At 50.1% G+C, this 27,417-nt stretch overlaps 2 protein-coding genes across 3 annotated transcripts in view; one reads left to right on the forward strand and one right to left on the reverse strand.

The window, feature by feature from the left end:
* amigo3 (adhesion molecule with Ig-like domain 3) overlaps nucleotides 1-6,974 on the reverse strand; it is a 20,648-nt gene extending 13,674 nt beyond the window's left edge. The window contains exon 1 of one of the 2 annotated variants that reach the window (XM_082533445.1): nucleotides 2,363-6,974. In XM_082533445.1, the coding sequence (XP_082389571.1) occupies nucleotides 2,363-3,769 (1,407 nt within the window). In that variant the 5' untranslated portion in view covers nucleotides 3,770-6,974. The remainder of the gene's footprint in view (nucleotides 1-2,362) is intronic. The other variant, XM_082533446.1, reaches the window with a different exon arrangement.
* Nucleotides 1-27,417, forward strand: part of rnf123 (ring finger protein 123) — a 117,549-nt gene that overhangs the window by 67,554 nt on the left and 22,578 nt on the right. Inside the window, exons 38-39 of the mRNA XM_082533510.1 lie at nucleotides 7,014-7,237; nucleotides 22,964-23,058. Coding sequence (XP_082389636.1) covers nucleotides 7,014-7,237; nucleotides 22,964-23,058 — 319 coding nt within the window. The remainder of the gene's footprint in view (nucleotides 1-7,013; nucleotides 7,238-22,963; nucleotides 23,059-27,417) is intronic.

The raw sequence follows: 27,417 nt of genomic DNA on the forward strand, positions 1-27,417 counted from the left end.
ACGCACGCACGCACGCACGCACACACACACACACACACACAGACACTCACTCACTCACTCACGCACACAGACACTCACTCACTCACTCACTCACTCACTCACGCACACACACACACAGACACACACTCACTCACTCACTCACTCACGCACACACAGACACTCACTCACTCATTCACTCACTCACGCACGCACGCACGCACGCACGCACGCACACACACACACACACACACACACACACACACACAGACACTCACTCACTCACTCACGCACACACAGACACTCACTCACTCATTCACTCACTCACGCACGCACACACACAGACACACACTCACTCACTCACTCACTCACGCACACACAGACACTCACTCACTCACTCACGCACACACAGACACTCACTCACTCATTCACTCACTCACGCACGCACACACACACACACACACACAGACACTCACTCACTCACTCACACACACACACACAGACACTCACTCACTCACTCACTCACTCACTCACGCACACACACACACACAGACACACACTCACTCACTCACTCACTCACTCACGCACACACACACACAGACACACACTCACTCACTCACTCACTCACGCACACACAGACACTCACTCACTCATTCACTCACTCACGCACGCACGCACGCACGCACGCACGCACACTCTTTAATGACAGTAGGTGCTGCAGGTGTCCCTGTGGGGGCAGCGAGGCTCTGACCTCGGGGTTCGTAGTGACATATTGACGACTCATGATAAATATTGATCCACGGTCCTGCGGAGGTCTTACCCCACGCCGGCGGGCCGTCCTGCTGTCCCTCTGATCCAGCTTTCAGAGAGTGTTTCCGAGGAGGCGCCACGCTGGCTGGTGATTATGATGGCGGTGGAGACGCCGCTCCAAACTTGGTCAGAGATGTTGTTTAACAAGCAGCTGCAGTGAAGTGTGTCTGTGGCGTCTCTGATTTCACGTGTGAAACATGAGAGCGACTCTGACCACGCCCACACGCTCGCTCTGAAGCGTTTAGATGACTTTGCTGAATGAAATGCTCGCAGCGGCCCTCACACTCACACCTGTACGATCAGGGTTTGTTTTATCTGTAAAATGATCATTTCTGCACGCGATGAAGAGATTTTCAAGGTTTCTGACCAGAATTTTATAAACATTAAGAAAAAACTACTTGAGCAAAAACACCCAATAATAATACAAATAGCTGCTCATTTCTGTGTTTATTCAGACCTGTGTTTTCTGTCTGTGCAGTGGTAAAATAACAGGATGAAAATGGGATGTAAATTAGGGAATTATTAAAAAGAAAACGTGTGTGTATAGAAGTAAAGATGTCTGTATATAAATCTGAATGCGCGCACACACACACACACACACACTGTGCAGAGGCTGAGTGCTGGTCAGAGACAATAACAGCAGTGAGCTGGGCAGTGCAGATACTCGGGTTTATTAACACACAGATGCAGAGAGGACGACACACAGGAGGAGGAGGAGCAGTGAATACAGTGAGGACAATAACAGAAACACGTCTGTGCTGATTGGCCTGTCGGTAATCACATGACTGAGGCAAAACAAGTTTCACAAAGTTCCAACAATGGCCCCGCCCCCTGAATGAATCATTCCAGCTGATGTTTTTATTTATTCATCTCTATAATTCGTGATCTGACTGATGATGACAGTAACTGAACTCCAGAGTGGAGGGAGACGAGGAGGAGGGGCAGTTTCTATTTTTACTGGCTAAAAGCTGCTCTTCTGTGGCGTCACGCGGTGACAGGGCTACAGTGCGACTGGCTCTACGAACAGAAAGAAGCTGAAAGGCTCTACAAAAGGTCTCTCACCTCTGAGCGAGACAACAAGGCATCGTAAACGTTTGTTAAAGGTACAAGCCGTGCTTAAAGGGACAGCCGTGCGCTCGGGTGCAGTCCGTCCTCGCACCCCGTCATGCTATCTTTGGTTTGAACTCTGCGGCCCGTCACGGTGCGCTGGTTGGGTGCGGCGGGCTCGTCTGCTCTGGAGGGTTTTGGTTAACAGTATCAATCTGTGAAATTGCACTTGGATGTTTTGGATGAAAGCCTCGCCGTGGCCTGTGGGTCCATGCCGGAGTTGTGCTCAGGTGGAGGAGGAGGTGAGGGGGAGTGAGAGGGGAGTGGGGGTGGTGCGTTGCTATGGCATCATGATGGGCGTGTCTGAGAAGACAGACATAATGGAGTCTGTCTCCCCCGCCCTGTGCCGTGGCTGTTGCTCTGCCCCTAGCAGTAACCCTGGCCCCAGGTGTCCCGGCCCTGCCCTCAGCCTGCCATTTTGCTGCTCTCTGATTGGCTCCAGAAACACCACATGCTTGTTGGTACTGACCTTGCGGCCCGGGCCCTCCGTGCTGGCCGGCGGGGTGGGGGTGAGGATGGAGGACTGGGCGCTGCCCGCCCCAGCCTCGTTTCCCAGACTTGGGGTGGCCGTGGCCGGGGGCGGGGCTTTCAGACATGGAGGGCAGCGGCAAGGCGTCAGGTAGAGGTACATGAGCACCAGCACCAGGCTCACCACGCAGCCCAGGAGGGTGGTGAAGCCCGTGTTGAACGGTTCCTGGGGGTCGTTGCTATCCGCCAACACCGTGACGTTGACCTCCCATGTGTCGTTGCGGTGATGCTGCCGGTCCTCCGCCAGACACCAGTAGATCCCGGTGTCCTTCTCGCGTGCCGCCATGATCTCCAGGCTGCCGTTGGAGAACATCTTTAAGGACCCGTTATTCCCCGGGGGCAGCACCGACTCCAAGCTTGGCGACACCCAGAGGAAAGTGATGGCGTGGCCGGAGAGAGTGGTGGCACAGTGCAGCAGCAGCGCTTTCCCCGCCGTCACAGTAACACTCCTCTTCTGGGTCACGGCACTCAGGTTGCACTTCTCCAGGTAGCGTCCATGCTGGAGGAAGCGCACAGTGCCTCTCGGGTTCCCGTAAACCAGACAGACGTGCTCCTGCCTGAAGAAAAGCAGCGACTCAAACTCCTGCTGCTCCCAGGACCGGAACAGGCTGTACATGGGGCACTCGCACCACAGCGAGTTGTTGTGCAGGTAGAGCCCCTTCTGCAGCGAATGGGGCAGGGCCAAAATGTCCTCCAGGGGCAGTTTGGACAGGCGGTTTGAGGACAGGTCCAGCAATGACAGGTGGGGGTGGCTGTGCTTCTGAATGGAAAAGAAGGGGAAGTCTGTGAGGCGGTTGTGGCTCAGATAAGCCTTGCGCAAGTTTGTCAGTCCAGCCAGAGGTTTGCCCTCCACCCGCGAGATCCGGTTATTAAACAGCAGCAGCTCCTCCAACCCTGACAGCTCCTGGAAGTAATGCTCCTCCAGAACACAAAGATGATTGGATGACAGGTCCATGTTCCGGAGCTGAGCTCCGGACGAGTTTCTGAACGCTCCCGGCATGATCGCTGTCAGCTGGTTGTGGGCCAAACGTAACGTCTCCAGTTGAAGAAGTCCTTGGAAGGCGCCGTCCTCCAGCTGCGTGATGTGGTTGTGGCTGAGGTCCAGGGTGACGGTGGAAACCGGCATTTCTCCGGGAACGTGTCTCAGAGTCAGGGTGGTGCAGCTGAAGATGTCTGCGGCGCAAATGCAGCCGCCCGCCCGATAGGAGCCCCGAGACGAGGTGACGGCAGCGTGTACGGGGCTCGGCCGGTGCAGCTGCAGGCACACCAACAGCAGCACAGCAGCCCGCCACGCTGTCGGAGAGTCCACAGCCTGCAGGAATTCCGTGTGACCACCGACATGCGACATGATGCCACCAGCGTGTGTCCCTTACTTTGAAAGAGCCTCAGTTTGCTGTTCACATCCTTCGTGCGCCGCGATTCATCTCATTTTGGCGTAACATGGTCGACACATAAACAGAGCAGGCGGAGGAAGCTTGCTGTTGCTCATAGTGTACGAGTCTGTGCGCGTCCTTCACTCTGAGCCTCTCATCGTCTCCTCTCAGAGCGTGGCTGTGGAGCGCGCTCAGTGTGCCTCCAGGCTGTTTGTTTGGTCTAACTCGGTTAATGTTGTCCACCTGCCAACCCGGCAGACGCCAGGAGAGGAGATGCCTAAATGGGTTATGTGAGGTGGAGGCGTCCCAGCACAGACTCCCTCTGTCAGTGATCCAGGTGTGCTGCGATGTCAGAACACCTGTCCCTGTCGTCCCATTTATCACACAGAAAAGTCAGAAATCACTTCCTGTCTCCTCCTTTCATCCCATATCTGCTCCGTGGGCGTCCTTCTTCAGCTCTGCTCGCTCCGGGAGTTTCCTTTCCGCACTCAGTCTCTGCTGCTGTGACGATGGCGAGCTCCGAGCGCCTCAGTTTGATCCTGGGATCAGACTCTCAGTGAGGTCGGCATCCCGTCTGCTCCACACTCGTCCACCACGCCGCTCTGCTGCTGCCCTGCGCTGTCTCTGGCCGCACTGAGCGCGCTCCTCGCTGCTCCCTCACAGATGTTGCTGTGTGTGTGCAGGTGTGTGTGTCAGTCGCTGCTGCCTCCGTCTCTTGACTGCGCTCGGCTCAGATGTGAGCTTCGTCTGTCGCTTCTGGTGCTTTCCCAGCTCCACCTCTCCTCCTCCTCCACTCTGGATTAACCCTCTCTCTCTCTCTCTCTCTCCCCCTGCTCCTCCTCCTGCTCCTCCTCCTCTCTGTTTTTGCTGCTCTGCTGCTTTCCGTCTCTTTTTGTTTCAGGCTCACACTTTGTTTCCGTCTCCTCCCTCCTCCTTGCTCCTCTCTCGGAGGCGCCGTGTGTTTCCTCGGAGGAGCGTGAGGAGCAGTGAGATGAACGCTCCTGTGATTTTACTCACAGAGTCAACAAAAATGATACTATGATCATGGTTTGTGTGATGATCAGGAGGAGGCGGGGCTCCAGCATTTCAATCTATGACACCATGAATACTTTGTGGCTCCTCCCTCCATGAACGCCATCTCCTCCGGGTTGTTCTCAGCCGTGTGTGTGTGTGTGTCCCTGTCTTTTGGTTTTCAGTCACAGTGTGTTTTATGCTGATTTGCTGTCACAGGATTAACATTGCACACACACACACACACACACACACATTCAGACACGCAGAAACACACGCTCGCGCACACACACGCATGCAGATAAACACAGACACACCAACACACACATGCAGCATGCGCATACACTACAGACACACACACACAGACGTCTGAGCCCGGCGTCTCCGGGTGGCGTGCGTCCTGCCTTTCTGCTGTCGTTGCCCCGCCCTGCAGGAGGACGCAAGCTGATCTCAGCCCAAGGTTAACATGAACACGAGCCCTTGAAGAGCTGAAGCTGACCTCTGACCTCTGACCCTGATCCTACCCTGCTGGACGTCCTGTAACGTCCGACTGAAGCAGCTCCACACAATAAAAACTTTATTAAGTCCAGCAGCAGGTAGAACACGGCGTTCTCTACCACGCACTGCTGTCATTGGTTAGACTGTGACACGTGACTACTGATGTAGTGTTTATTCATCTATACTGAAGCTGCTGAAGGAAGGATGGATGTATTAGAGGTGAAGTTGAGGCTGAAGTCAACGGTGTGAGGCCATGGCTGACTCGGCTGTTCTCCTGACCCTCCCAGACGTCCCGTTTCCTGTGACGTTCCTGTTCATGTGCTCCGTGTATCATTAGTGCCATAGCTCTGAACACGCTGCCCTTTCCTGGTTTATTATTAACGAGGGAACACGATGGACTCAAAACACAGCCGGCGACATTTCCAGCTGAGCTCTGTGACTCAGTTGTGTGGATGACGGCAGCCTACAGGACCGTGGAGGGGGGGCGTGTCGAGAGGCTGAAAAGATAAGGTCACGGGCGGTTTTACAGGGAAATGTCACCATGCTTCCCTCAGAGATCATCCTGTGAGGGACTCTACCCAGTTTGCTCACCGCTGAGCAACGAGCCAACATCTGCATCCAAACAAGAGGGGAAGTGACCGCTTCTGTTTTTCACTTTAAAAGCTTATTTTGGCGCCCTGAGTCACAGCGGCTAGTGCTGCATGTTTGATTCTGCAGATTTTTGCCCCCTGTGAAAAATAAAGCCTCAAATCAGAAGAAGTATTTCACTCCCTGGTATAATTCTCAAACACCTATCAAGCACCTATAAATACCTAAAGCAGGTAACTCGTAAGCTGGAGAGGAAATAGCGTGTCACAAATTTAGAAGATCATCATTTAGCCTGGAGAAATAGTTTGCTGCTTTCTTATAAAGCAACCATCTCCAACCTTCCTTTATATCAAACATCCTTGAAAGAGTAGTTGTCAAACAGCTAACAGATCATCTGCAGAGGTTTATTTGAAGAGTTTCAGTCAGGTTTCAGAGCTCATCACAGCACAGAAACAGCTTTAGTGAAGGTTACAAATGATCTTCTTATGGCCTCTGACAGTGGACTCATCTCTGTGCTTGTCCTGCTAGACCTCAGTGCAGCGTTCGATACTGTCGACCATAATATCCTATTAGAGCGATTAGAACATGCTGTAGGTATTACAGGTACTGCACTGCAGTGGTTTGTATCATATCTATCTAATAGACTCCAGTTTGTGCATGTAAATGGAGAGTCCTCTTCACACACTGAGGTTAATTATGGAGTTCCACAGGGTTCAGTGCTAGGACCAATTCTGTTTACATTATACATGCTTCCCTTAGGCAGCATCATTAGAAGACATAGCATACATTTACACTGCTATGCAGATGACACCCAGCTCTATCTGTCCATGAAGCCAGATAACACACACCAATGAGTTAAACTGCAGGAATGTCTTAAAGACATAAAGACCTGGATGGCCGCTAACTTTCTGCTTCTTAGTTCAGATCAAACTGAGGTTATTGTACTCTGCCCTGAAAAGCTTAGAAATATGGTATCTAACCAGATTCTTACTCTGGATGGCATTACCTTGGCCTCCAGTAACACTGTGAGGAACCACAGTGACACACACACACACACACACACACACTGTGTGTGTTCACAGCCGCAGGTCTGACCTCAGCCGGTGCTCTCTCTCCTCTCAGGGTATCCCGAGCTGCCTCCGTCCTGCTGTCCGACCCCTGCTTCCAGCTCCACTCCATCCAGCACCTCCTGGGAGAAGGAGGCGAGTCCTCCAGCTCCTCGGCAGCCGTGGCCTCCAGCGTGCGTCCTGCGGTGGGCTCTCTGGGGTCGTCCGTGGCTGCCCCTGTCCCGTCGGCCGCTGGAAACTCGGGATCCTCAGAGCGCAAACACTTCTCCCTGCACGCATGTGAGTAGATGATCTTTGGTGGCTTTGGTGGGCGTGGTTACCAAGGTGGGGAAAATGTGACCGGTGGTAGCTGCAGATTTGTGCTTAGTAGGAAGTGATGTCACACACTGCTGTCATCTCTATGAGACACACTCCAGCCTCCGACCCAGCTGTCAGGGTGCATTGTGGGTAGAGCTACATGTACAGGACAGCTTCAGGCCTGGAGTCAGACCAAACAAACGTGTGCATGCAGTAAATAATTCCCTGTGCTTTTGCTGTCGGGATTACGGTCAGGGTGAGCAGCCAGGGAAAGGGTTACGTCAACTAGATATCCCCACAAGATATGAATATCCGCCGTGTGTGTGTGTGTGTGTGTGTGTGTGAGAGTGAATGGGCACCTCCCACACGTGTGAATGCGAGCGTCTTGCTTTGTGGTGGGAGCAGGAAGCTGTCTGCCTGCTGCTGTAATATTCACAATAACAGGTGGAGTATTGGAGTGAGTGTAAACACGCTGATGCCAGCAGCGCTCCAGAGCGAGATCAGCTGGTGCCTCTGATGTGGTCGGAGGTGGAGGCCTTCCTGAATCAGTGTGTGTTTGTCTTCACAGTGATGTGAGATCCTGAAAATAAAAAGATTCCCCCGGTCCTGGTTTCTGCTTCACCATCTGAGTGTGGAGCAGGCTGCAGGGGCCTGTAGCTGTGGGCTCGCTGCTCGTCTGTGATTGGAGATCGGGCTGCAGGGGCAGCTTCTCTTGTGCTGGAGTCTCGTTATGCTGGGCAGACACTGTGCGATTTTTTTCAGTCGCGCGATTCAGCTCCTGCTCAAACTGCACGATTGACTCGCAGGGGTTAGAGGTTCATAGGTCACGATGCAGGTCTCACACTATACGGCCCGATGCTCTGATGCGACCTGAGTGCTCACACTGTGCCTCCATAACATGAAGCTTATAACAGAAGTTCTGTCGCTCTCTCTCCCTCTCTCTTTCACTCACACAGACACACCACCACCACCAACTTTGCTAAATTGCTAATGAAAAACATGATCAGGCAGCTGTGATTGAGCAGCATGTAAATCCAACTGTGTGACAAACTGCGGTGACACCCTCACGACCAAGCGATTGATGATCGGGAGCTGGTCGTGAGGTGTTAATCGCGTCTCGTTAACCCACATATACTACACGACGCACGATGAAGGCCAAAACGGTCGCACGACTCAAAAATCGGCTCAAAATGGGCCAAAAACCGCACAGTGTGAGCCCAGCATTACTCGGAGGGCGTGCGAGGACAGAAACACGATGTTTGGTTTGTGCTTTCAGACTGAATCAGCTGGATGCTGCGCCAAGCGTGTGCTTTGGAAACGAGCCTGTAATGTTATTTGGACCTCAGAGTAATTGTGTTTGTGCTGCAGTGGCTTCTGTCATGATCACAGAGCTGTGAGTGCAGCTCAGAGGACAAACACTGCCTCTTGCTGCCACGCTTCATGTTTCAGGCAGCTTTGCTTTGCTCGATGTGCAGCGCTCCGACTCACCGGCCTTCAGGCTGTTTGCTGTGATGTTGGATTACAGCTGATAACTGATAACACTTTTCCTCTCTGCTGTTAGTGAGGCACAGGGTGCTGCAGGGCAGAGACAGAAGGAGCGCAGCAGGAGTGAAGGGGAAGCTTTAAAGATGGCAGTGAGACCTGCTGTGGCGGTGTGCAGAGCTGCTGAGGGTGAAGTCTGAAGCTGACAGCCTGAGAGCTGGAGGCGCGCTGGCGCTGGAACCTGCAACACGTACGTGAAGGCGGTGTTTCGCTGTCGTCACTGAATCGGCGTGTGACTCTGTGGTAACATCACCCACCTCCTGACATGCAGTCGCAGAAAACGCCTGTGGCCTTATAGTGGAGCTCGCCACAGGGGATGGCCCAGTCGTTGTGACATCCTTATCCGTTGCCACGGCAATGCAGACAGTTTCCATGACCACGATGTATGTCATCATGTAGAGGATATGTGCCTGGAAGGGAGGTGTCAAAATTAAATATCTGTCCCGAGATTATTGTAGCCAGAAAACATCAAAACGACACCGGGCCTTACCGAGCTCCCATAACCTGATTCTGGAATAACCTGAAATATTCTGGAATAAGGTCAGATACATGAAATAATCGGGATTAACCAGACATAAACACGACAGCCTGAATTGTAAAATAAACTGATACCTGCTGGAGTTAACATGAAGTCCTATAGAAACAGAATCTTTTTAACTGAGATGATGAAACTAGTTTAAACGCGATCACTGATGTCATTTACAGCTCCTCAGTGTGCCACAATGACACGCAGGGTCAGGTTAAAGGTTAAAGGTGCTAATACGTCTCTCAGCTGACAAACACCCTGCACGGCTGTGGGTCACCTCAGAATCAGAGAGACTTTATTTATCCCCACTTAACAAACAACAGAGCAGCACGATGTTGAAGATGAGGACAATAAGAACAGGCGATAAGAGTGAGATAATAAATACACAGTTAATACAGTTTTAAAATTAAAGCGACTGAAAGATGAATAAATAACTGTAAGTGACTAAAAGAATAAAGTGTCGGTTGTATAAGAAGAGAGTAGTTTATGTTTCTGGTCTCATCGGCTGGAGTTAAAAAGCAGAGCTGCTTTGGGGACAAAGGTGGCGCTCCTCCTCCGCTCAGTCCTGCAGGAAATGCAGCGGAGGCGTCGCCCAGAGGGGAGCATTGAAATGCGGGGTGAAGAATGTGAGAGGGGTCGCTGATGATTTTGGCTGCCTGTCTGAGGCCTGTTGGCTGAAAACCTGCCAGAGTTCTGACAGGCCAATGACTGTAGAGCACGCTGATGCAGTGCGCTGCAGTCTGTTCCTGTATGAAGGCTGAGGGAGTGGAACCAGCAGGTGATGGAGAAGGTCGTGATGCTTTCCAGGAAGGCGTAGTAAAAAGTCATCATGATGGGGGTGCTGACTCCAAAGGAGTTTCCTAAGGAGGTGTAGCCGTTGGTGGCACCTCCTGAGAATCTCCTCTGTGTTGGCAGAGAATCTCAGGAGGTTGTCAAAGATGGTTCGCAGGTATTTGTGCTCCTCAGCTACCTCCGCTGGCTTCCCGTGGATGGTGGTGGTGACTGAAGCAGCCAGATCCCTCTGCCTGCTCGAGAAGGTCACCACCATCTCTTTGGTTTTGCTCACGTTCAGTTCAAGTTTGAGCTGTCACACCACTCTACAAACTCCTGCAGAGCGGGCCCGTGGTGTTGTGAGGGCCTGACAGCAGTGACAGGAGAACTGTGTCGTCAGCATATTTCACCAGGTGACAGAGCTGTGTGGATCTGCAGTCATCAGCGTAGAGGATGAAGAGCAGGGGGGAGAGCACACAGCCCTGGGGGGAGCCAGTGCAGGTGGAACGGAGAGAAGAAAGAGAGCTGTTGACCCAAACTTTCTGAGTCCTGTTGGTCAAAAAGTCCAATATCCACAGGATCAGCTGATCATCAGGTGAAATCGGGAGGAAAGTTTAGTGGGCAGGATGTGAGGCTGCAGAGTGTCGAAGGCTGATGAGAAACCAGCAAAGTCTGGTGGAGGAGTCAGGGAGCTCCAGACGTTTGTGGATGCAGTCCAAGATGAAGAGTTTTGCATCATCGACACCTCTGCGTGCACGGTAAGGAAACTGCAGGGTCCATCAGGGGGTCAGTTGCTCTTACAATGTGCTGTTTTATGATCAGGTCAGCCACTAATCAGAAGGTCGGTGGTTCGATCCCAGGCTGCCTCCTGCATGCCAAATATCCTTGGGCAAGATACTAACCCCGTGTTTGCCTACTGGTGGTGGTCAGAGGGCCCGGTGGCGCCAGTGTCCGCCTCGCCTCTGTCAGTGCGCCCCAGGGTGGCTGTGGCTACAATGTAGCTGCCATCACCAGTGTGTGAATGTGTGTGTGAATGGGTGGATGACTGAATGTAGTGTGAAGCGCTTTGGGGTCCTATGGACTAGAAAAGCGCTATACAAATGCAGGCCATTTACCATTTACCATGTTGTCCGTCTCAAACCTGGTGTAGAAAGCGTTGAGGTCGTCAGGGAGGGAGGAGGGGTTGCTGCCCTCCACCTCAATGGTTCTGGAGGTGGTGATCGCAGCATTCACAGAGGCCATGGTTTTGAGGCCCTGCCAGGCTGAGTGGAGGTCCCCATGTTTTTATACATGTCCGTGAGCAGCAGCTCAGAGTGGGCGTGGACGTGCCGGTTCACCCTGTGACAGACAATGAGCAGTTCATCACACACCTGCTGAACACCTGAACAAGCAGAACACTGAATGTCTCTGCTCCAGAGCTCAGCGCCCTGAAACAGAAGTACCTGCTGCAAGCTCCTATCGTGACAGAGGCACGGCGCGAACACGCAGAGCAAACAGACGACGACATGAATGAGAGGGTAAACAGGAGGTGATAAAGACGGAGCATCGATGCAGCAGAGGGAGGAGCTGCATGGACAGCTGCGATGTGCTCGTCTGTCTGTAAGAGGAGTAATGTTCACCCTGCCAGCTGCCCCGGGCCCCAGATTGGCTCCCGGCAGGGGGTCTGTGACAACATGAGCCTCTGGATGCTCTGACCTCTGACCTCAGTGAAAACAGGAAGTTAATTTTATTCCTCTCAGAGTCACAGAGAGCAGGAAGCAGGGCGGGGCTACTAGTGATTTACTGGTCAAAGGTTGATGAAGGTGATGATGACGATGAGCTGGGTCATGTGCAGCCTCGCCGGCTGACCTTCATCTGTGCGAGCAGGTTAACGATGATGATCTGTGGTAACGTGATCGAGAGCGCACACCATGCTGTTCCCAGTACAGAGCTGCACACACACAGGATTATTCATGGCACCAGGGAAACCCGAGCAGTCAGCTCATTGATCAGCGATCAGCATTATTGATGGCAGGGCTCGGTCTGAGCAGCGTGGGCGGTCCGAAGCTCCTGCAGACTGCGTGAGACGTCGTAGTGAAGCAGAGCTCGGAGCTTCCTCGGTGCTGGCTGGATCGTGCAGATGTTTCAGCACCGCTGCGTCTCACACTGATGCTGTGATTCATGAGGTGGAGGTGCTGTGGGCTCTGCAGCTGATTCTCTCTGAAACGCTGAAAGGTTATTTTGGCATCTGTCACTCTTCCTTCATCCCTGCCCATCTTCTCTCGTCCATCCTGCATCTTTCCTGCCTGTCCCGTGGCTTCTCCTCTCCGTCTCCATCCTGAGTCGCCTATTTCAGCTTTTCCTCCGCCCTGATGCGTCGGTCCCGTCTGCAGGCCCAAATCAGCCTCTGCTTTATCAGATATTTGCTGTAGCAGCTCGGCAGGGGTACCTAATAAAGTGGTGCGTGATACAGATCTGTGTGCGTGTGTCACAAAGTGGCAGAGATATTTGTTAGACCAGCAGCAACCATAACCACATACCAGGAACGACAAACGTGCTCATGTTGGAATAAACATCGTTTACTGCTCGTTTGTCGCCTGTAGATGAACTGACGTGGTGGAGTTACTCTACATGAATATTCAGGTTCAATGTAATTTGATTACAGAAGTGATCAAGACACAGTGATAGTGGGAGGAGCCAGGACACTCGGTTTTCCTCTTTCAAAGGTGATCAGAGAAATATCCAGATGTCATCAGCTCCGTGATCCATGCTACACCTGTCCTCACCTGTCCTCCTCCCGTTTCCTCTGATCGTAACTTTGTGTTTCAAGCCTCCCCCCCCCCCCCCCACCACCCTACACACTCGCACACACACACACACACACACACACACCTTCCCTGAAAGCATGTGTGTGCTCACATGTGTGTGTTACATGTTTGTTTCATGTGTGTTAATGTGAGTTGTGGTCCATGCTGTGTGGTGCTGGGCATGCTGGGTTGACTACTCTGTGTTTTGTGGGTTTGTGCGGGTGGAGGCCGTTAATCTCTGGATGTTTTATGGATGAGAGCAAAGCGCAGCGTCGGTGATGTGCGTCTCATTAACATCAGACTGTTTACGCCGTGCTGCAGATTTATTTAGCCAATTAGACTCTGCAGAAGAACAACAACTGTGTGTGTGTGTGTGTGTGTGTGTCTGTGTGTGAGTGTGTGTGTGTGTGTGAGTGTGTGTGTGTGTGTGTGTGTCTGTGTGTGAGTGAGTGTGTCTGTGTGTCTGTGTGTGTGTGTGTGTGTGCATGTGTCTGTGTGTGTGTGCGTGTGTCTGTGTGTGTGCGTGTCTGTGTGTGTGTGTCTGTGTGTGAGTGAGTGTGTCTGTGTGTCTGTGTGTGTGTGTGTGTGTGTGTGTGTGCGTGTGTCTGTGTGTGTGCGTGTGTGTCTGTGTGCGTGTGTCTGTGTGTGTGTGCGTGTGTCTGTGTGTGTGCGTGTGTCTGTGTGTGTGCGTGTGTCTGTGTGTGTGCGTGTGTCTGTGTGAGTGTGCGTGTGTGTCTGTGTGCGTGTGTCTGTGTGTGTGCGTGTGTCTGTGTGTGTCTGTGTGTGTGTGTGTGTGTCTGTGTGTGTGCGTGTGTCTGTGTGTGTGCGTGTGTCTGTGTGTGTGCGTGTGTCTGTGTGCGTGTGTCTGTGTGTGTGCGTGTGTCTGTGTGTGTGTGTGTGTCTGTGTGTGTGTGCGTGTGTCTGTGTGAGTGTGTGTGTGTGTCTGTGTGTGAGTGAGTGTGTGTGTGTGTCTGTGTGCGTGTGTCTGTGTGTGTGTGTCTGTGTGTGTGCGTGTGTCTGTGTGAGTGTGTGTGTGTGCGTGTGTGTGTGTCTGTGTGCGTGTGTCTGTGTGTGTGCGTGTGTCTGTGTGTGTGCGTGTGTCTGTGTGTGCGTGTGTCTGTGTGTGTGTGTGTGTCTGTGTGTGAGTGAGTGTGCGTGTGTGTGTGGTGTCTGCGATGAAGAGTTTGAGCACATGCCCCAGCTTCACTTCACTGGCTGCCATTTCTTTCAGGATTCATTCTAAGCTCTCCGCGGCGTCGCCCCGCCTCCTCTCTCTGAGCTGCTACAGCTTCACGCACCCACCCGCTCTCTCAGGTCAGCTGATCAGCTGCTCCTGCATGTACCCAGGACTGGGTAAACTTAGAGGAGATCGTGCTTTTTCTGTAGCAGCTCCCAAACTGTGGAAAGATCTCCCTTTAGAGATTAGACAGGCCTCGTCACCACCTGTTTTTAAGGTCACTCTTGAAAACCTACCTCTTTACCCTGACCTTTGACACCATGTGAGATGTTCGTTTATATTTTTTTAGTTTTATTTTAGTTGTTCATAGTTGATTCGATGCTGTTCTATCTTGTTTTCTTTTTAATATAGGGCTGTTTTAATTTTTATGTATTACGTGTTTCATTTATTCATTTATTTTATTCTATTGTTTTTAACTTATTTTCTGTACAGCACTTTGGTCCTGTGCTGGGTATTTTAAAGTTCTTTATAAATAAAATTGGATGGGATTGGAAGACCAGTGAGCACGTCAGCTGCAAACTAACATCAACAACAGTTCAGTGTTTAAGCTCCCTCAGGTCAGCAGCTCAGAGTTTATTTGGCTTTTATTTGTATGTTTCAATATTAATCAAATTGAACTGAGACAGAAAAATGTTTCAGAGTAAACACAGTGTGGTCCACCCCACGCCCCCCTTTAGACTCGCCCCTGTTGACGTCCATGTAAACCAGAGCGGCTGCCGTCAGCCTTCACCAAGCTGTCATTTAAACCTGTCAGAGTTCAGTTCGTCTGCGTACTTTAACACTCCTGGAGTTCAGATTGTTCTGTGTGTGACACAAACGGCAGTGGGCGGAGCCACAGAGTAGCTTCGATGGAGCTGCAGCCAGTAAAACCTCTGATGGTGAGATGAGATCAGAGGGCCTTTATTTGTCAGTTGCAGCTGCCACAACCGAGATGACAGACCTTGCCGACCGTACATATGACACACATCACATTGGGGAGACAGGTCAGGCTAGGTAGCAAGGAAAAAAACATGGAAATGTGTAACACAAAAGGCTAATACGGGAATGCACAGACATCATCACACCATAACACAAAACACAGACAAGCAACATGGGAGAGTGTTCCGGTGTGTACAGCTGATCTGGGAGCGCTGCAATCTTCGATCGCGCCTCCAGCTGATCCGCTGTCCACATCGGATGGGAGGTAAGCGTTGGAGGAGGCGATGGTGGTGGTGATCACGGGACCAGCTGCTGTTCTCTCACCGTCTCGGTAACAGCTCCGCCTTTCCGCGGTGTGTAAATAGACTCCGCCTCCACGTTAAACTGCCAGCGTCATCATCGCTGCTGCTGTGTGCGTCATCCACTCGCTGCCCATAGATACGTTTGTACTGCAGGCCTGGCTTCAGTCGGTCAGTAAATGAAACGCAGCATTTCTGTTAATATTTTTTAATATTGAGTTATTCCAATCACTCGAAGACTGGTTGCAGCGCTACACACACACACACACACACACTCATTCTCTGGTATCTTGGCGTGGTCCCATCAGGACGCCCTGGGTCATTGCGTGAGTGCATCGTTGGTGCCATCTGTTGCGATTCTCAGAGTTTGTGTTGGGACTCAGAGTTTTGATGTGTGGAGCTCCCGGGCCTGCCTCGAGTTTCAGAGGTTGTTGACTGATTGTTAATTCTAATTCCTGGAACTTCCGTTACCCCTGTGTCCCCTGTGTTTCTTGTGTCCCCTGTGTTTCTTGTGTTTCATGTGTCCCCTGTGTTTCTTGTGTTTCATGTGTCCCCTGTGTTTCTTGTGTTTCATGTGTCCCTTGTGCTTCTTGTGTTTCATGTGTCCCTTGTGTTTCTTGTGTCCCCTGTGTTTCATGTGTTTCTTGTGTTTCTTGTGTCCCCTGTGTTTCTTGTGTTTCTTGTGTCCCCTGTGTTTCATGTGTCCCCTGTGTTTCTTGTGTCCCCTGTGTTTCATGTGTCCCCTGTGTTTCATGTGTCCCCTGTGTTTCATGTGTCCCCTGTGTTTCATGTGTCCCATGTGTCCCCTGTGTTTCATGTGTCCCCTGTGTTTTCTGTGTTTTATGTGTCCCCCGTGTTTCATGTGTCCCCTGTGTCCCCCGTGTTTCATGTGTCCCCTGTGTTTCTTGTGTTTCATGTGTCCCCTGTGTTTCATGTGTCCCCTGTGTTTCTTGTGTCCCCTGTGTTTCTTGTGTCCCCTGTGTTTCTTGTGTCCCCTGTGTTTCATGTGTCCCCTGTGTTTCATGTGTCCCATGTGTCCCCTGTGTTTCATGTGTTTCATGTGTCCCCTGTGTTTTCTGTGTTTCATGTGTCCCCTGTGTTTCATGTGTTTCATGTGTCCCCTGTGTTTCATGTGTCCCCTGTGTTTCTTGTGTTTCATGTGTCCCCTGTGTTTCTTGTGTTTCATGTGTCCCCTGTGTTTCTTGTGTCCCCTGTGTTTCTTGTGTTTCATGTGTCCCCTGTGTTTCTTGTGTCCCCTGTGTTTCTTGTGTTTCATGTGTCCCCTGTGTTTCTTGTGTCCCCTGTGTTTCTTGTGTTTCATGTGTCCCTTGTGTTTCTTGTGTTTCATGTGTCCCTTGTGTTTCTTGTGTTTCATGTGTTTTTTGTGTTTCTTGTGTCCCCTGTGTTTCTTGTGTCCCCTGTGTTTCATGTGTCCCCTGTGTCTCATGTGTCCCCTGTGTCTCATGTGTCCCCTGTGTCTCATGTGTCCCCTGTGTTTCATGTGTCCCATGTGTCCCCTGTGTTTCATGTGTTTCATGTGTCCCCTGTGTTTTCTGTGTTTCATGTGTCCCCTGTGTTTCATGTGTTTCATGTGTCCCCTGTGTTTCATGTGTCCCCTGTGTTTCATGTGTCCCCTGTGTTTCTTGTGTTTCATGTGTCCCCTGTGTTTCTTGTGTTTCATGTGTCCCCTGTGTTTCTTGTGTCCCCTGTGTTTCTTGTGTTTCATGTGTCCCCTGTGTTTCTTGTGTCCCCTGTGTTTCTTGTGTTTCATGTGTCCCTTGTGTTTCTTGTGTTTCATGTGTCCCTTGTGTTTCTTGTGTTTCATGTGTTTTTTGTGTTTCTTGTGTCCCCTGTGTTTCTTGTGTCCCCTGTGTTTCATGTGTCCCCTGTGTTTCATGTGTCCCCTGTGTTTCATGTGTCCCCTGTGTCTCATGTGTCCCCTGTGTTTCATGTGTCCCCTGTGTTTCATGTGTCCCATGTGTCCCCTGTGTTTCATGTGTGTCTCGTGCTTCATGTGTTTCATGTGTCCCCTGTGTTTCTTGTTTCATGTGTCCCTTGTGTTTCATGTGTCCCCTGTGTTTCATGTGTCCCATGTGTCCCCTGTGTTTCATGTGTGTCTCGTGCTTCATGTGTTTCATGTGTCCCCTGTGTTTCTTGTTTCATGTGTCCCTTGTGTTTCATGTGTCCCCTGTGTTTCATGTGTCCCCTGTGTTTCATGTGTCCCCTGTTTCATGTGTTTCATGTGTCCCCTGTGTTTCATGTGTCCCCTGTGTTTCTTGTGTCCCTTGTTTCTTGTGTTTCATGTGTCCCGTGTTTCTTGTGTTTCTTGTGCCCCCTGTGTTTCATGTGTTTCTTGTGTTTCATGTGTCCCCTGTGTTTCTTGTGTTTCATGTGTTCCCTGTGTTTCTTGTGTTTCATGTGTCCCCTGTGTTTCTTGTGTTTCATGTGTTTCTTGTGTTTCTTGTGTCCCCTTTGTCCCTTGTTTCATGTGTCCCCTGTGTTTCATGTGTCCCCTGTGTTTCATGTGTCCCCTGTGTTTCATGTGTCCCTTGTGTTTCATGTGTCCCCTGTGTCCCATGTGTCCCCTGTGTTTCTTGTGTCCCCTGTGTCTCATGTGTCCCCTGTGTCCCATGTGTCCCCTGTGTTTCATGTGTTCCATGTGTCCCCTGTGTTTCTTGTTTCTTGTGTTTCATGTGTCCCCTGTTTCTTGTGTTTCTTGTGTCCCTTGTTTCTTGTGTTTCATGTGTCCCCTGTGTTTCATGTGTTTCTTGTGCCCCCTGTTTTTCATGTGTCCCTGTTAGGTTTGTAGCATAAACCTATTCGCTGGAACGTTAAGACAATATAATTACACTGCTAAGCAAGACACAAATAGGCAAAGTTCTTCATGTTACTCGTGCACGGGAGAGAACCGGACAACCGCTTGACTCCAGTTGGTCTCGTCCGTTCTCCCATACACTGTCCTTTTATTGAGGTTACATGAATATGCATAAGTTCATTAACATATGACGTCTACATACAAACAAAGAGTACCTTGCCTGTGTGTGTGTGTGTGTGTGTGTGTGTGTGTGTGTGTGTGTGTGTGTGTGTGGGGACTGCTGATCAAAGGGTCAAACATCCTTGGTCAGGAAGAGGGTAGCCTCCCCCTCACCCTAGATGGTTCATCCTAGATAACACGGTGAGGAAGTCCTGCAGTTCATCTAAACAAAGAGCACTTAGACTAGAACAGACGCAACTACGTTAATCCTACCATAAAACAATAAGACACGGTATGACCTCTCATGCTCCCAAAGTGCTGTCTAATACACACAAAGTTTGCAGACTATCAAGGATCAAAACCTCTACCAATCTACAACTAATTACAAAACTCTAAGCATATATAAGTAAATATTTCTAAGCATAAATGACAATCAACAATACAAATCTAACAGTCCCCTGTTTCATGTGTTTCATGTGTCCCCTGTTTCTTGTGTTTCATGTGTCCCCTGTGTTTCATGTGTTTCTTGTGCCCCCTGTGTTTCATGTGTCCCCTGTGTTTCTTGTGTTTCATGTGTTTCTTGTGTTTCTCGTGTCCCCTGTGTTTCTCGTGTTTCATGTGTCCCTTGTGTTACTCGTGTTTCATGTGTCCCTTGTGTTTCTTGTGTTTCATGTGTTTCTTGTGTCCCCTTTTTCCCTTGTGTTTCTTGTGTCCCCTGTGTTTCATGTGTCCCCTGTGTTTCTTGTGTTTCATGTGTCCCCTGTGTTTCATGTGTCCCCTGTTTCATGTGTCCCCTGTGTTTCATGTGTCCCATGTGTCCCCTGTGTTTCATGTGTCCCCTGTGTTTCTTGTGTCCCCTGTGTTTCATGTGTCCCCTGTGTTTCATGTGTCCCATGTGTCCCCTGTGTTTCATGTGTGTCTTGTGCTTCATGTGTTTCATGTGTCCCCTGTGTCCCCTGTGTTTCATGTGTCCCCTGTGTTTCATGTGTCCCCTGTGTTTCATGTGTCCCCTGTGTCCCGTGTGTCCCATGTGTCCCCTGTGTCCCATGTGTCCCCTGTGTTTCATGTGTCCCATGTGTCCCCTGTGTTTCATGTGTCCCCTGTGTTTCATGTGTTTCATGTGTCCCCTGTGTTTCTTGTGTTTCATGTGTCCCCTGTGTTTCTTGTGTTTCATGTGTCCCGTGTTTCTTGTGTTTCATGTGTCCCCTGTGTTTCATGTTTTTCTTGTGTCCCCTGTGTTTCATGTGTCCCCTGTGTTTCATGTGTCCCCTGTGTTTCATGTGTTTCTTGTGTTTGTGTCCCCTGTGTTTCTTGTGTCCCCTGTGTTTCATGTGTCCCCTGTGTTTCATGTGTCCCCTGTTTCTTGTGTCCCCTGTGTTTCTTGTGTTTCATGTGTCCCTTGTGTTTCATGTGTTTCATGTGTCCCCTGTGTTTCATGTGTTTCATGTGTCCCCTGTGTTTCATGTGTCCCCTGTGTTTCTTGTGTTTCATGTGTCCCGTGTTTCTTGTGTTTCATGTGTCCCGTGTTTCTTGTGTTTCATGTGTCCCCTGTTTCTTGTGTTTCATGTGTCCCCTATGTTTCATGTGTTTCTTGTGTTTCTTGTGCCCCCTGTGTTTCATGTGTTTCTTGTGCCCCCTGTGTTTCATGTGTCCCGTGTTTCTTGTGTTTCTTGTGTCCCCTGTGTTTCATGTGTCCCCTGTGTTTCATGTGTCCCCTGTGTTTCTTGTGTTTCTTGTGTTTCTTGTGTCCCCTGTGTTTTTTGTGTTTCTTGTGTCCCTTGTGTTTCTTGTGTCCCTTGTGTTTCTTGTGTTCCTTGTGTTTCTTGTGTCCCTTGTGTTTCTTGTGTCCCTTGTGTTTCTTGTGTCCCCTGTCCCCTGCCTCTGTCTCAGTGTTTGTTTTGTCCCTGACGTGTCGCTGCGTGTTCTCGGTGAGCCTGAGCCTTTGCCGTGTGGACCCTGGAGTCTGTGTGAGATTCCTGCCTCCCTGGTTTCTGCTTGTTGAACAGCATTCAGTGTTCAGGGCTCAGTGTTTGTTCCCGAGTCTGCAGGCTGCTGTTTGCTCGGGAGTCCACAGGACCAACCCTCAAATCTGCTCATCCCGGGAGAAGCCACTGCTTCTGTTGGGGTGAGGAGGTGACAGCGACTCCATCATCATGGAATAAAGTCGAGCAGGAGCTCACCATCTGTGTGACGGGTGCTCGGCTGCTGCGCTCCGTCACACGCTGCTGCGTGTTGGGTGAAGCTTGGTTCCACCTTCGGGCCATCACCTATGGTCCTCTCTGGGAGGGACTGACAGAACGGACCACAGGTGACCGGCAGGTCGTCACAATCCACCAGGAGGAGATAACCTGCTCCTGTCGCTGCAAGGCAGCTCCACCTCAGAACAGGAGAATGGGTGGATGCTGGTTAATGTGAGCAGCTTCAGCGTCTGTTGGTGAAGAGACTGAGAGGAGAGCACATCCTCCACTGAGATCTTTCTTTGTCATTTTAAAAAGATCCGCATCAGCTCACAGATTCATCGGCTTCTCCGTCTCGCTCCACCTCGCACCAACTTTCATCACATGCAACCGCCGGCGTTCTCCTAATCTTACTGACGGCGTGCAGTCTTATGATCTGAGGTCTGTTGGAGCTAACTGTAAAGGGTCCTTCACACAACGGCTCCACCAATCAGCACGCTGAAGAAACGGGAACACAAACGTGTCCACGCAGAGTCACACAGCGAGGTGGCTCCTCGCAGGCAGCAGAGGCCTGTGATTGGACGGAGCTGCTTAAAGGCCCGCTCTGCGTCTGTCGTGTTCCAGGTGAAGGTTAGTTGGTTTATGGGAGATGATGTTTCTGATAAACCTCCAAACAGACCAGATCTGTAGGGCGCTGCCTGTGGATGCTGCAGACGGTCCATCTGTGTCTCAGGTTCTGGTGACGTCCTGCTGTGTCCTGCACACATCAGCTCTGCTGGTTGTAACGTTTCACTGCAGATCAACATGGCAGCCGTCCAAGCAGCCAGTCTCACAGCCTGCCCTCAGCTGAAAGAGGATCTGATTGCGGCGGGGGGGACAAATCGAAGGCCATAAAGTGAGAGGGTGGGGGGGTGAATAAATGGAGGGCAGGAGTTAAAGGAGAAGCTGTGCTCAGCATGTTCAGTCTGTGACTGCAAGCAGGAGTCACATCTGTGATGAACAGCTCAGAAATCAGAGTTTCAGTCTGGAGCACCAGCAATGTTTGTGGCTCCTCCTCAGAGCATGGAACAAACGCTGTGCTCATTCATGGAAGCCACAACGAGCCACTAAGTGCACTCGCGTCCATCTTTGCAGAGTAAGATGTGCCTGAAACCGCAGAGCTCCAACTGTCCTGAATCTCTGCAGCACGATTGGCTCATTAACCTCCTGATTTGGTTGCCTATTAGCTTGTTAGTTGCAGGGGTGGGACATAGATAACCATTCAGGTGGAGAGAAGCTGATGATTTACCATCGATCTGTGACCCCGCCCTTACCCGAGGCCACAGACGACAGCAGAAACGAGGCGTGAGTTTAACAAATTGATTTTAGTCTGAATAACGGGATATCGATCAATTAAGTCCTGGGTCGATTATTATTGGCAGAAACACCTGAATCTCAGCTTAAAGCTCACAAAACTATTTCAACAACCACCAAACAGCTAAAACAGTAAATGAGAGACGGTACAAACACGTGGACACAGAGCGTGGATCGTTCACCCGACGGCACGGACACGCCGTCGGACTGAAAGCCCGCAGCTCACAGGTTCTGATGCTGCAGTTTCGTCACTGTGACCAAAACTGACTGAACCAGCAGCACAAGAAGATCAAACTACGCTTCACGTTTGATAAACGTTGTATTTAATTCGCTCTGACTTCCTGCACAGCTCCTGCTATGTTGATTCATGGTTTTTGATCGACTGCAGAATATTTTGCTTCATGTTTTTCTGTTGTGATGCTTACACCTCTGATGGTTATGCACTGATAAATGATCAGAATTATAACATTTCTGGCTGCCCGAGGCAAAAATCGAATGGGGACGTTCTGAATCATAACGGAGTAAGTTGTATAAACCAGAGATGATACTCAGCAGAAACGAGCTTCGTCTGGACGATGGCTCGGCTCTCAGCGAGTGTCCCCGCAGCCGTTTCCTGCTTGGTGTTCATTAAACACACCGTGTGATTGGTTTGGTAGTTTGTTGGTAGGAGTTCTCTAAAAGTTCAGAGCGAGGCGGCTCAGAACGAAGTTCAGCAAAGTCAGGTTTTCTCTGTGTTCGCTGGTTTAATAAGTGCTCAAACCCAGAGACGGATTCACCGCGGTGGTTACCAGCCGGGCTCTCGGCTTCAGGCTCTCGCTGCTGCTGTTGTTTCTGAGGTGATGGAGAGTAATGTCCCGCCCTCAGCGCAGACTTACAGGAAGTACTTCAACATAATCCTGTAAGTTTTGGAAGGATCCTTTGACACTGCGAGCTCAGGCAAAATGAGATATTAGTTTCATGTCTTCAACGATCTGCATCACACCTGTACAGGTCACCTCTATGTTTACAAACTAACGACATCGCAGAGTTTAGTTTCCTGATGTTTTCACCACATCCAATCAGCTCTCCTTCCCTGCAGAGATCCTCAGATCAGCCCATGAACAGCCCTGTTTGTGTCCCCCACAGACACAGACTACATCAGTGAGGAGGAGAAGCACAGGGTGGAGCTGATGTTGGCCTTTCTCACCGAGGAGTCCAAGCAGGCTGCAGCCAGCACAGCTGTAAGTACACCTGCACCTGTCACACCTGTAAGCACACCAATGTAAAAAACATGGACGTGGCGATGTGACCCGTCGCTCACAGACCTGGTTATGGTTCTGCATCCACAGACTTCATGAGAGCCTCACACAGGCTCAGGTACCTGCTGTTACTGATATGTAACAGCAGCCATTAGGGCGGGGCCATATCATACCGTTCAGGGTAATATCAGTGTAATGTTGGGCAACGACAAGAAAATGAAACATGGCGATAGAATGTGGGTAAAACGCACATGCGCAGTGCCTTTGTTTTCATACACACATGGCGGAAAAAGCATGGCGGCGACGGAGAATAAGAAGGGCGAAAGTGGATCGTTGAATGAAACTGATGAACCTGAACTGGTTTGTAAAAATGCTGCAGCTTCACTGGTGTGGAACTGGTTTAGCTTTCGACTCTCAGACACACAACAAAGCACTATTTTTGGTAGCGCATGCTAGCGGGCCGCCGTTATTACCGTTTTGTTTGGAAAATACGGCGCACTTAAAATCAATCCATTTTTCTGAAAGTCGACAGAGCCCCTTATAATCCCGTGTGCCTTATGTATGAACTCTGGTTGTGTTTACTGACCTCGAGACGATTTTATGTGCACGGCGCTCGAAAATCTGTCAGATGTTTCAGTACGACTTTGCTGAGCTACGAAGCCGCACCGCTTGATGGATTGTCGGAGCGTTACGGCTATCGTAGGCGGGGCCTCGCGGAGTGATACGTGCTGTGCTTCAACATAATATTACCGTACTGTGTGTGTTTAACCTCTTTTTAAGTGTTGTGGATATTATACATGGTTATGCTGAGGATGTGTCGGCCAGTTTCCACTGAAATGCCTTTTGGTTAAACTGTCAGCGAGGAATTTGCACTGTTACATGTTTATATAACTTTAATGCAGATAAAAAACAGCTGCTTGTTGAAGTGGAAATACATTGATGTTGTTTTGCACTAATAAAGTTGAGGAGTTGTAAAGTATTTTGTCTCGCGTCAGTTATATCGTCAGTTATATCGTTATCGCAAATTTTCAAACGTATATCGTGATAAATATTTTTGGCCATATCGCCCTGCTCTAGCAGCCCTATTATTGGTCACATGATTCATTAAAAATGCCCCAACACCGCACACACAGTGCAGTTCAGGTGAAGCTAGCAGACAGCTAGCAGCTACAGGCACCTGGGTCACCATCCACCTGTCAGTCACAGAGGCCACGCCCCTAAAAAAACTTTAAATATTGAGCTCTAAAAAGGATTTACTTGTTCAGGAAGTGAATTCTGTCCAATGTGGAGCTGCTGACAGCGGCGACACCACGAAGCCGCTTCTTCTTCTTCTGTTGCTATTAAGGTGGAGTTCTGGCAAATGCATGGGCTCGTCCTTTTATAGCGCCAAAGCACTTTCTGCTGCACCACCCACACACCACTCACAGAGCTTCCATCTATGCCTAAGTGCTGTCTAACACACACAGATGGACATTGGGAGGAGCTCGGGGTTCAGTGTCTGTGGTTATTGCTGCTGGTTCTGGGACGTGTGCGCTCTGCATGTTTGCATAAAGCAGGCGCAGTAAACTGTTAGAATAGAGACGTTGTGTTTGAGACGTTGGTATTTATTTATAGCTGCTGAGACTCTTTAAACCTGCTGATGCTGATTGTGCGCTCACAGGAAAACGCTGCTGCCTGTGTGAGGACTAAAGTAAACCTGAACACAACAGAAGGACCTCGCTGATCAATATATAATTAGTCTGTAATTAATAAGTGATGAAGCTGACCTGACCATAGCAGATTAAAAAGTTAAAGTTTGGAAAAACGTGATTGTGAGAGAAAGCCATTTCCTGCGAGGTGTCTGTTCGTCCTGCTCGCCGTCTCCGCGGAGAAACCCGATCCTGGACTCTCCCCGTTGTCTCCACCGCAGAGCTCGGCCGGCTGAAGTGGAGGATTTATTATTGATAAAGCAGGAGAAGCGCTGCGTGTAAATCACTTTCCTGCAAAGTCATGCTCAGAGAACCGGAAATGAAATAAGAGCCAAAATATTATTAGAAGCTGGTAATGAAAGCACAGCGTTCAGTCAGCCTTCAAAGACGGAGACACCGAGGACGTGAAAAATGGAAAAGAAAGCAGAGTGTAAGTGCCGCCTGAGGTGGATTTCCACAAACCCACTAATGGCTCTCTGCTCTCGTTCAGCTGCGAGTAGGAAATGACTTTTGCTAATGTGAAGTTATGCTGCTTGTTTGGAAAGTGTTCCTCAGTCCAGACACGTCGACAAATGTTAAGTGGTTTCAAGCTGCAGCGTGTTTTTCACACAAAGCCTCGAAGTACACTCGTCTCCCAACAACACACACCTGAGAACGTCAGATATCTGATTACACACACACACACACACACAAAACAAGCTTGACACTGTTTGTATTTCCCTACGACGCTTTAATAAGTGGTGCTGAAGATGCTGCAGACGAGGTCTGTTATGGGGAGTGATGACTGCTGAAGGGTCCTCTTTACGGCACAAAAAGGATTTGTTTGGCAGCATTCGTCAGACTGACCGAAGTCCAAGGAACTCAGTGAAGATCTAAGAATCAAACCTGTAGGTTACAGGAGCTGGGAACGTGTCTGCAGAGACATGATCATCATTTCAAACAGCTGTACGTGAGTTTATCCAGATGTGCCGTCACATCGTAACCAGCTTCCTCGCGACGAGAGGAAATTGGTTAGGATGTTCAGGAACAATTGAGGAATAACCGAGACTCAAACCTGCCACGAAGCTTCCACGGTCAAGCCAGTTTTACGTCTGAGAGAGCGCCGACCAAGAAAGAAGCTGTCGCCCACGTGGGCGAGCCAGAGGCAGAAGAGGCTCGGGGCGGTAAAGGGAGACTGTGTGAAAACTCTGACGCTCCCGCTTCAACAGCAGAAGGTCTCCGGGCAGACCATCGCCGTCTTCGTTGTGGAGCGAGGCTACAAACCGCTGCTGTGTTTCTATGTGCCGCATCATTTCCTGTTAAACTCACAGGTCACGCTCGAGCCAGACACGAAGAAGCAACCGAAGCATTTTACACCAGATGTTTCTGAGAAATTCGAGATGTAAGCGCTTCACCCAGAAAAACCTTTTCAAGATTTATGTAACCACAACTTTGTATGATCGTTTAAACATTTATCAGGAGAACTACAAGTTCTTCTATTTTTAAAGAGTCTTTGCAGGCGCAGGATGTTTGAAGCATCTTATTCTGGGAACAGTGGGAGCGAGGCAGGTGTGGTCCCAGTTATCTCTGAGGACCAGACTAGACGCATGAACACGATCACAGAAAAGCTTCGATCGAAAGTTGTTTATGTGATCTGCAAACAGTCCCCACGTCTGTGACGCAGCCTCTCGGTTTATCAGCACGAGCACTCTGTGCAGGTACGGCCGCTGGGTCGCCGCCTCCTTCTGTTGGGGCAGGGCTACTTTCCGCTATAAACACGCCCCTTTCACACAGTGGCGCTTTCTTCAAAAACACTGTTTGCTGTCTGATCACAGCTCACCGAGGCCTGTTGTCATTCGCCGTCACACATTCACACTGAGAAGCACCAAAACAGAAAAATCACGTAGCACCCAGGCTTCCTCGTAGACCCCAAATAGGTGTGGAGGTGAGTCTGACTCTGGTCGTTCTTCATTTGTGTTGTTTGTGGAAACGCACCGCTCTCTCAGATGGCCCCGCCCCTCCCTGAGCCTGGGTCTGTGAGCGCTTTGCTCGTACGCAGTCATCTGATTGTTGGGTCTTTATAATAAAGAGCGCTTTGAGGCGACTGTGATTTGGCGCTAGATAAATAAAACTGTGTAGAATTGAACGTTGCAGTTTTTCCTGCGCGCTGTGTAATCCTGCAGGAATTTATTACCATCACAGAGCTTATCGAGCAGGATTACCCCGGTGCAGGGAGGGCGGGCACCACCTCTGCAACCTCCTCACAAAGAGTTACGTCTGTGGAATATGGTGCTTATCTCCGTGGCGATGCAGGTGGTTATTAGGTCAAAGGTCAAACCTTCATGGCTGATCGTTTTTCTGTGACTTTCAGTCTGGAGTGTGGAGCCTGTAAAACAGGAAACGAGCGAAGCACCAGTCAGCGGTTTTGCTTTCGGCGCCGACTTCCCGACACTTTGAAGCGTTTGCAGCAGATTGATCAGAGCACGTCCGGAGTTTTTACTTCACCTCAGAATAAGTGGAAAATCAGTCGCTGAGACAGGACATTATTCTCATTATTACGACACGCTGCGTGAGATAAAACGAGGTTTGGTCTGAGTGGACCTGAGCTTCCACAGAGAGGTGGGTTGGCACACGGCTGCTGGCTCTCTGATACTCACACCTAAGTCTTTGCAGC

This window comes from Aulonocara stuartgranti (genome assembly GCF_965226115.1).
Source record: "Aulonocara stuartgranti genome assembly, chromosome: 5".
Lineage (NCBI taxonomy): Eukaryota > Metazoa > Chordata > Actinopteri > Cichliformes > Cichlidae > Aulonocara > Aulonocara stuartgranti.